At 43.3% G+C, this 10,489-nt stretch overlaps 1 protein-coding gene across 1 annotated transcript in view; it reads right to left on the reverse strand.

Annotated features, from left to right (window-relative positions):
- SS18L2 (SS18 like 2) overlaps positions 1-2,712 on the reverse strand; it is a 9,082-nt gene extending 6,370 nt beyond the window's left edge. The window contains exons 1-2 of the mRNA XM_007949688.2: positions 2,644-2,712; positions 2,325-2,401 (exon numbers count right to left, since the gene is read on the reverse strand). Of these exons, the coding sequence (XP_007947879.1) occupies positions 2,325-2,401; positions 2,644-2,712 (146 nt within the window). The remainder of the gene's footprint in view (positions 1-2,324; positions 2,402-2,643) is intronic.
- Positions 2,713-10,489: the final 7,777 nt, after the last annotated feature.

Here is a 10,489-nt window from a genome sequence, read left to right on the forward strand (position 1 = left end):
AAAAAAAAAAAAAAAAAAAAACTTTTTAAAAGAACCATAACTTTTAAATTGCTTGTGAATTTTGGCACATACCAGAATGACATATTATTATTGTTTAGTAATCAACCCAGATATTGTTAGCATTTGGGAGGCTCCTCTAAAGCCCTTAAAAGCAAAAACTGCACTGTATGGTGTGAATAAAATCCTTGGTATAATTCTAATTTTGCTTAGGATACACTTTATTAGTGTTTTCTGTTTGCTTATCTATCCTTCTGAAGACTATAAATTACTTAAGGCTATAAGAGTGTCTTAATGAGAGTATATTTATGGAGGCTTTAATTGTACCAAATGCATTACTAAACATTTTATGTACATAAACTTAATTAAGATTACCAGTAAAAGTATCCCTATGAGGTAGGTACTATCATATATGCATTGATAATCCTAAAATAAAATAGTGAACTGGGCCAAGATTTGATTTAAAGTTTATCCAATCCACTGTTCATTCTCTCACCCACTTAAAAAAGCAAATCTCTGTAATTTTAAACTAAGTGCATGTTCCTGATACTTAGTAAGTAGACAATAGCATCTTTCTTTCTCCATCTTAGTCTCTCTCTCACTATTTACTTACTTGTTTCTTGCTTTTCCTTTCTCTTTCTCTAACATGCATACACACAGACACACAGAAGCATGAGGGAAGGAGAAAGATTTTTAATTAAACTTTTCCTCAGGTTGACTTGTAATTTCTTACCAAGGGGATGAATCTGTCAAATCTTTAAGGAACAAAAACAGACAAAGACTGCTTTTATTTAAAAGAAAAGTAACCGGAAGTGCTAACTTGAAAGATGAACTATATTATTAGAAGATTTTAAAAAGTATAGATTCATCAGAATAATATCTGATTATTCAAAATGATTAGGAAGATGATCTGAGAGGGGAAAATATATTTTTTTTTTTCTGTTAAAATTTACTCTTTGCAAATGAAAAAAAAATCCTTGAAAATCACTGATAAGCACCTGTGTGTACTTTTCAGATCAATTTTAGATTAAAAACTGGTTTTAAATTAAATATTGCTTAAATGTGTACTTTATAATGTGTTGTCTTTTCAACACTATTAGCATGTTGTTGATTTCCATTCTATTTTTCCTATGTTATAGGAAATTTAACATTATGTGGAAACAAAGACTATGGGCACAATGGGTTAGGTGATGGCCTTTTCCCCTCTTTGAAGCAAATGTAATTGATGTAACTACTTCAGCAGTTAAAAACAGACACTTAGATGTTCTTATGCTAACATGTCATGTTCTTTATATGATTATGACTGCTAAAATCAATTTTTTATTGCAGGAGTTATTTTTCATCAATTTCATTTACAACTGACAACTTATAGTGTGGAGTGTTTTGAGATATTTCCTGTCGCCTTCATTTATTAGTGATCTGATTATAAAATATGCTATTTCAGTAAGAGATAGATTTTTTTTTCCCCATAAATTTTGTTTCTTTTCCTTCTGCTGAAAAGTCTTTAATACTTGCCAATTAAATTAACACATAAGCATGAAGCTGATTGTCTTATAGGCCAAATAAATCACTGCTAGGTGGCTTTATTATATATATAATTATGATGTACATTTATGTATATTTCTTTGAAAACTATCATCTTGATCATTGATAGATTAAAGGAATTTAAATAGTCCAGGTTGCTGAAATACAAAAGAGTAATAAAAAAATTTCCCCTGAGAGAACTGGTATCAAAAAAGATTAAAAAAAAAAAAAAAAAAAAAAGGCACTAAGTAGATGGTGAAAAGGACACCTGTTTGCAGTATGACACCTGAAATGAGGGTACATACAGCATCATCACCTTGTTCAGCCTCAGCTGGGAATGTGCATGTTAGATGACTCAATTTTATTACTGAATATGCAATAAAGCAGATTATGATGAGTATTGCAAGCAATATGCTAAAGAGATTGCAAAGACAGAAAGTAATTTTACCCTTTAAGTAGCCAAGCAAATGCAACCCATTTCATACATGTTCTCAAGATAAATAGATAGTCTTCAAATAAGGACTTGGCCAACATCATTTGTCATACATGATTCATCCTGAATTCACCTGGTAATTGGGATAGCCACCTGTTTGCTAAGTGCCTTTATCCAAAGAAAAAAGTTTTGAAGAGACACATCTGACTCCCGGTTCCACAATGTACCGGCTGTGTTGCGCAGGTAAGAAAACTCCGACCTTGCCTTTCCTCTACCGTAAAATGAGGCTCAACCAAGAAGAGTTGAAGGTTCTTAGTTTAAGACAGTTACTGCATCCCCTCCACCCAAGAGCAGAGGCAGGAGTACTCACTGGACGCACTCGTTTGCCCGGCCCTTGTTCTGATACTCCACGATACAGCGAATCAGCTGGTCATTCTCCTCCAAGAGCTGAAAGATCAGAGAAAGGGTCGGTGCAGAGCAACGGGAGGGCAGCGGGATGACTGCATGCTCTCTGCCGGCTGTATTTTCCAGGAATCTTTGCTGACTCCGTCCCTATCTCACCCTGTACGCCTGCAGGTCAACCATCTACACAAGTCTAGGCTCGGATGCCAATCACTTCAGGAAGCTTCCCGCTACCCCTCGGGATCCTTACTAAGGAACCTTTTCTCTAAGCCCGTGTCACCGCTCACCCGCTGGATAGTCTCTTGATTCACTTCCGCCTTGCCCCGCAGCCAGTCGGGTACGAAGGCCACCGACATCGCTGGACGCCTGGGTTGAACGGGACCTCAGGCCCCACAATCAGTTCTACACCTCGCCCGTGATCAACCTGCAGTCCCAGTCACAAAACCACCGCAGCAGGAACACCGGATAGATAGGGCTGACGCTCTCGACATTGATTGGGTTCTCCCGTCTACGGGGCAGTGAACGGAAGGGACGTCATCTCTGATTAGACGCCCTTGCGCAGCGTTCTTCTCGGGGCTACGCCTCTAGTGGCCCGGGTCGGTCAGGAATGCTTTGCACTTGCGCACTCTACGAAGCTGGCGGGGCCGGAAGGAGGGGCTAACTTGCTGGTGGTCAATTTTTAGCGCTTTAGGGGCTGTGTTCAGTTCATTTTCGGATTTCTGGCACCAAGTCCTCTGCAAGTCACTAAAGCATCTGACTGCTAACCAGAAGACTGGTGGTTCAAAATCCACCAGCCACTCCTCAGAGGGAAGACTGGGTAATCTACTTCCGTAGAGATACCGCCTGGGAAACCCAAAGAGGGCTCGCTATGAGTCAGATTTGACTGGATGGCAGTTTGGTTTGGTTCTGGTGCTTCCAAACCTGCATCTGGGCATTGCCACCTACCAAACCTTGGTGACTCCATGGGGGAGGAAGGGAAGGAGAGAGAGGAATTAGGGATGACTCCTGGGGTCTGACTTGGACAACTAAGAGACTGGTGATGCCATTTATGGAGGTATGGAACGGTAGGGTAAAAGCTGGACTGTAGGTGAGGGTGAAAAATTCAGCCGTGGACACGTACAGTGGAGATGTGCGAGTTGTGGTCCGATACTTGGGTCTGGAACTCAGGACTGAGAGCTGAAGTGGAAATAACAGCTTTAAGAGGCATCATTTTGGGAAGCTAATTGGAATCATGCAGTGTGTAGGACAGTGAGGAGAGTGTGTTGGTTCACCTCCTCACAGAGGAAAAGAGGCTTCAATGAAACTGGGAGTGAGGGGAGAAAGAGATTAGAGATTTAGAGGGAAAACCAGGAGAATGTGCAGTCATAGAATTTAAGAAGGAAGAATGACAGAGAAGGAAAGCTAGGACAGCAATACCAAATGCTGTTGGAAAGTCAAGCAAGGTAAGCATTAGATCTTTGATATCTGCGATGAGAATTGTTTCAGTGATGTGAGGGCATAAATCAGAATTGCAGGATGTTGAGAAATGATGAGAAAGGTGAAGTAATGCAATCATCAAATGTAGACCACTTTTCCCAAGAAGTAGGCAGTACAGCAGAGAAGGAAAAGAAACTAGTAACTTGGGGGAAAGGGGTTGATGAGAGAAGAGGAACATGACCTGAAAGAGGAGGCACCTTAAAGAGCAAGGGAGGATGAAGAGTAGATCTGGGAACCATACAAAAGACTTTGAGGTTGGTGTTGTGTTGAGTTAGGGAGAGAGCTGAATTGGCAGGTATAGGATGGCTAGGTGGTTTGAGGACCTGGTTGAGATTGGCAGTGTACACAGCACTGATCTCTGTGGTTGTATAAGTTTGTCTACTGGCATTTACTGCCTGGAATCAGGTTCAGAGAAGGTGGAAGGTTGGATTCTTCCAGGGTTGGAGTGTTGGCATGTAGGTATGACAGAAAAATAACTGTGTATGGGAGGCAAACATATTGGAAGAACGTGATGGGAATGATGAACCCTGGGCTCTCAGCTGGATGGGGAAAAAAGTTAAGACTGAAGAGAGTTGATAAATAGGAACACAGTAGTTAGGCAAGTGGACTGGGGATTTTTCTACAAGCCAGAGTACAGTGAGAAGAATTGAGTGAGCTAAAGGATAAGTCAGAAATCAGGTGTCTGCATTTATAACTTCAGAGGTGGAGCTGTTCTGTGGTAATGCAGAGGCCTACGGTGTGACTCTTGGGAATGAGGGTGCTGGAGAGCCCTGCAAGAGAAAGCCTTTCAAGACAATTGTGATCCTGAAGCCACAGTGACCAGTGGGTGGAGAGGAGGGCTAGTACTTTGGGTACCACAGCTCACCCCTGCTGCTCAATCCATCATTGTGTCTAAGCCACACCAACTGCTCTAGTCATGTGGTTTGGATCTGATTCTAAGCACTCAGACCTTAGGTTCTGAGAGGTCTGGCCTCTGTCTTTGAAAGCTCTGAGTTTTTATAGGTCTAGTGCCAATTTTTCCCTTTCCACCTAGACCAGAGCCGTTTATTTGGTGAGCTGTAGTGGGAAGAGCAGTGAGAGTGTGAATGTCTTAGACAAGGAATTAGTCCTTTCCTGGTACATACACTGCAAGGTTTTCCATTTCCTTTACTAACTACTGTGTTCCTATTTATCAGCTCTCTCCTGGTAGTTCTTCTTTGTGTTCTCTGCAGACTCTTCCTTCTCTTCCAGCCAATATTTGGAGATTTTTAGGGTTCAATCCTAGGCCCTTGTATTGATTAATGCCACATAACAAATCACCCCAAAGCTCAGTGGCATAAAACAACAATAATTTATCGTACAGTTTATGTGGGTCAGGAATTTGGAAACAGTTTGGCTGGATAGTTCTGGCTCAGAGTCTCACAAATGAGTTTGCAGTCAGGTTAGCTGGGGCTGCAGCCAAATGATGGTTGACTGGCGCTGGATAGATGGCTCACTCACATCTCTGGCAAGCTGGTGCTGGCTATTGGAGAGAGGAGCACTCATTTCTTTTTGTGTGGGCCTCTTTATAGAACTGCATGAGTTTCCTCAGGGCAAGGCAGCCAGAATCCCCTTGAGCAAGCAATCCAAGACTCCACAACAATGGCTTTTATAACCTAGTCTCACTGTCATTTCCATAGTCTTCTATTAGTCACCGCAGGCCAGCCTTGATTCAGTGTAGGAGGAGACTACACAAGGGTGTGAATACCAGGAGGTGAGGATCCCTGGTGACCATCTTGGAATCTATCACAACTCTCTTTTCATCTCTCTAGTTTTTCTTTGGCTATGTAAACCCTGCCCTTGGCTTCAGTTTCCACCCCTGTGCTGATGACTTTTAAAAGTCCTTGTTCCCCCCAGAACTCGGCATTGAACTGCAACCTGCAAATCCAATTGCCTCTGTTGAGATCCCAACCAGAAGTCTCAAAGGCATTTTCATATAACAGTTGTCTAAGATAGAACTAGTGATCGATCTTCTTTCCCAAATAAGATCCTCTTCCAGTGTTCTCCATATCTGTGAATCTCTCCACTATCCATCTATTCACCAAAAGTGACATCATCCTTGACCATTTTTTCCTCACCCCTTCACATCCAGTCCATCACCAAGTCCTGTTGATTTTGCTCCTACATTTCTCTCTAGCTTGTCCAGTTCTCTTCATCTTCAACATCATTCCAGTTCCTGCCGCAGCTCCATCCTCTCTTGCCCAGAAGAATCAGCTTTTAGGCTGGTCTCACCACACTTAGTCTGAGCCTTCTCAGATTTGATCTTCACTTCAACAACCAAAGGGATTTTTACAAAATGCACATTTGATCTGCTATTCACTGTCCAAAACTTCCCACCATGGCCTAAAATATACTACATAGTCTGGCTTCTTCTATTTTGTCCAGTGGCTCTAATCCCCTTCCTTTACTCTCTAAATTCTGCCTTTCTTTTAATCTAGCAGAGGAACCATGTTATCTTCTATACAAGGTTCTTCATACATACTGTTCCTTCTATCTGCCTCATCAGCTGCTACTTAGCTGGTGTCACATTCTTAGAGAAACCTCTGAGTCTCAGTTCCAGGCCAGAAGCGCCTGTAAATGCCTTCCAAAACGTTGCTCCTCTCTGAAGAACATGCACCTCAGTTTATATTTCCAGATATCTGTGTAATTATTTCATGGGTGCTCTCACACTGTCCTCCTCTCTTAACGTAGTTTTTAGTGCCAGGAGTTCCTCGCTGTGTTCTCTGTACGTGGTACAATGCCTGGCACACTGTAAGTGTTCGACTCGTTTAATGAATAGAGACAAAGTCTGCCTCTCAGTCTCCCGCCAGCAGGCCCTCCGTCAGCGGGTACCTCCGCCTCCAGACTGGGGCGTAGTCACTACGGGGTCGGACTTTGGCTTTGCGTCCAGGCTGGCAGGAGTCCGTGCTCTTTGGTTTGTCTATCTCAGGCCTCCAGCCCAGCCTCGAGAACCGCAGAATCCACGCCCCAGGCGTGTCACACTGTCACGCGGAGCCTTTCCGCCTCCGAACGTCAGCTCAATTCACTGCACCCGCAGGAATCGAGATTAGATGCTGAAGACTCCTCGCACCTCCGGACGTGGGACTTTCAGGCTTGTAAGTGCCTCAAACTCATGGGTGAGAGCCAGGAGGTGGGGAGGGAGTTGGGAAGGGCGCTCCCAGCCACGCCCTTCTACTTTTGGGTCTCAGCCCTTTAAGAAGCATTCTATTCGCGACCGTGAACACCACGATTGGCCAGTTCAGGAGGAGGGGGTGTGGGTGTCGCTTAGCAGCAGCCAATGACGTCGTAATGCTCGCACTTGCGCAGTACTGCCTACCTGCGCTCCGGCCGCCGGTGTTCCCAACTGGGGCTGCCGGGTGGCTAAGGTTGCTGGGGAGGCGTTGGGTAGCCTGGCGGTGAGGCAGGCGGGCGCTGACTCCGGAGGCCGCCGTCGGGGCAAGGTGAGGGCTGGCTCGCGGAGGCGGGCGCCGTGGCCCGTTAGTCAAGAGCAGGCGGGGTCGGGTGTGGCGCGGGGCGGGCTTGGAGGTAGTAGCAGCCCCGAGTCTGCCCCGCCTTCAGTCCCGGTCTACCCCTGTGGGGCTTTCCGGCGCCCTTTGTCACCTTTTGTACCCCAGGTTACTCCCCAGACCCGGGGCGACCTGAGGCGCGTGCCTGCAGGGACGCTTGGTTAACAGATGCGCTCTGAGCGCTGCCCCCGTAGGAGTAGACTGGGTGTGTCCAAGAAGAGAGCCCTGTGATTGTGTCCCTAATTATCCTCGGAGCGCACATCAGAGAATTGTTTAATTTTAACATCAAACTCCTGTAGCGGTCATATACAGACTTAGTTTACACTTCAAGTATTAGATGCACTGGAAAGAACCCTGGTGTCCCAATAGGTAAGCGCTGGGTTGCTAACAGAAAGGCCCGGCCAGCCGATCACCCCCGGAGAAAGATGTGGCGGTCTCCTTCATTAAAGATTTAAGGCCTTGGAAACTAAATGAGGCACTTCTGTTCTGTCCTATAGGGCTGCTATGAGTTGGAATCAACTAGAGAGCAGTGGATTTGGTTTTTGGTTAGATGCATAACTTTTTTGAACATCAGCTGTAGGCAGTGATGGACCTTTGTGTCCATTGTCGGTTTACACATATTCTAGCCAAAGCTAGAAGGATAAAGCCATTGGGTTTGTAGAAATCAAAGCTACAGAAGAATATTCCCACTAGTGCAAAGTAATTGGTGAAATTTGTGACATGATCAGAAAAAGAAAAGCTCAGAACCAAAGGATAGGGTAAGTCTTCATTAAATTTTACACAGAAATGAATAGATTCTGATAAAATTTTAATAAAATAAAGATGATAGGAAATGGTTTAACAATGCTGTATAGAATTATATTGGATTAATAGCATGTACTCTGGAAAAGGTATTTTAGACAATGTTGGTATAGCTCTGGTTAAGTGTTTGTATTACAACAGTGAACATCTTGGGGTCCTAGGGTTTTTATTCTTTGATGGAGCCTCAGGGATCAGCTACTGTCTCCCACAAGTTATTACTGATAGAAAAACTGATTTATTCAAGGTAATCCAGTGAGTAAAGGGCAGTTGTAACAAGTGTAACCCTAGGCTAGGATCCTTCCCCTATTAACAGATCTCTGATTAGTTTTGTGTATAAATAACATGATGCATGCAAAAATTCCCAGCACAGTGCCTGGTACATGAATTAGTGTAGTCCCTTAACACTTCTTAGCTCCTAATGACAAAGTTGACTTTCACCCTCGTCTTCACCCCATCCACAAGTGATGTGGAACAAGGAGTCTACGTGATACACAAATTTAGGTAAGCAGTTTCTAAGTCCTGTGGCTAAAGTGAATTAATTCAGTAAGGGTGACACACCTCAGTTTTGTCTTCTGTGTTTTGTGCTTTAGAGGGTGAACAATATGCCTTGTGAACATTTGTGCTTGAATATTTATGTTTTAAATGAAACTCATTTTTCGCAAGTCCTGGTCATTTAATGGAAGTCCCTGAGTGGTGCAAATGGTTTACACTTGACTACTAACTTAAAGGTTGGCAGTTTGAAACCTCTCCCGCCCCCAGCAGTTTGCAGAAGAAACCTGGCAATCTGCTTCTGGTAGGAGTAAAGCCAAGAAAACCCTATGAAGCAGTTTACTCTGTAACATACAGGGTCACCATGAGTTGGAATTGACTGGATGAGACAGTATGTTTGATTTTTGGTTTTGTCATTTAAAGCTGTTTTCTCTTTTACTTTATCTCTTTTTGGAAAGGGAAGAAGTGGTACATATGGGAATTTGAGGGAGAATTTACTGTAAAGGGAGGGAAAACAGTGGCAATGAGGGTGGCTTTCAGCACAGGCACCACCTCTGCCAGTAGAATAGGGATAATCTGTCGCATAAGCAGTCTACCAACAGATGCTGGGAAGAGGATTTAGAAAATGGGGGGGGGGTGCAGATTAAAATATATTTTATAAAACCTAGGTAACCAGTTCCAAAGGAGGTTTTTTTTTTTTTTTTTTTTTCCAATTGCTCCTTTACATTCTATTTTTAAAATTCCATCTAAACTTCTTTCTCTTTTTCTCTCCAAGTAGAAATTTATTTTGGAAGAGTATCCAAAATATAGATCAGAATTATGGCAAGGAATCTGGAAACTTATATCTTATTTCAGTGAGCCAAAATAAGGCAGGCCTTAGGTCATTCATTCATTCGTTTGTTTGGCAGTTTTTATTGGTTTTCCTAATGTGTGCCTGGAGCTCTGGTAGCACAGTGGCTAAGGCACTTGACTGCTAACCAGAAGGCTGGTGGTTCAAACCCACCAGCCACTCCTTGGGAGGAAGATGGGGCAATCTACTTCCGTAGTGATACTGCCTGGGAAACCCAAGAAGGGGTCGCTATGAGTTGGGTCGGACTCAATGGCACATAACAACAACAACGTGTGCTGTACATGGTGCTAAGTTACAGAGTCCACTGGCCTGGTGGAAGGAGCTGGAAAGTCCTGGAAGATAAACAGTCTCTCAGTCTTGAGTTCTGTGAGGCTGCCTTTGTCCTTGTTAAATTGTTAACATTTTTTCCTGTAAATATGACATAATTTCCTCATTCATAACCACTACTTTTCTTTTTTAAATTAAATACTAGTTATCTGCTAGCAGCTTCATTCTGATGAACCCTGAGATCAGAGTACCTTCCAGGTTGGAAATGTCATGTTTTGTAGTTGCTCATTATAGCACATGCTCTTCAACATTTGTGGATAAACCAGTAGAACTGCAGTTAATTACCACATACGATTACTCTTATTCTACTAGTAGAGATATTAGGGAGCTCTGGTAGCGTAGCGCCTAAGGCACTTGACTGCTAACCAGAAGGCTGGTGGTTCAAACCCACTAGCCACTCCTCAGAAGGAAGGTTAGGCAATCTCCTTCTGTAGTGATACCAGCTTGGAAACCCAAGGAAGGGTTGTTATGAGTTAGATCCGACTCGACGGCAGTGAGTAAGTAAGTAGAGATATTAAAATATGACATCTAAACATAAAAAGCAAGTGTGAGCATAAGTTAGATAAGCAGTACATAAGGACCTTTTCAACTTTTTATTTACAATAGTTATAGATTCACAGGAAGTTGCAACAGAGAGGACTTGTGTACCCTTTACCCAGTTTCCCC

The sequence above is a fragment of the Orycteropus afer genome, unplaced genomic scaffold (genome assembly GCF_000298275.1).
Source record: "Orycteropus afer afer isolate SDZICR_OR568_19922 unplaced genomic scaffold, OryAfe1.0 scaffold00250, whole genome shotgun sequence".
NCBI lineage: Eukaryota > Metazoa > Chordata > Mammalia > Tubulidentata > Orycteropodidae > Orycteropus > Orycteropus afer.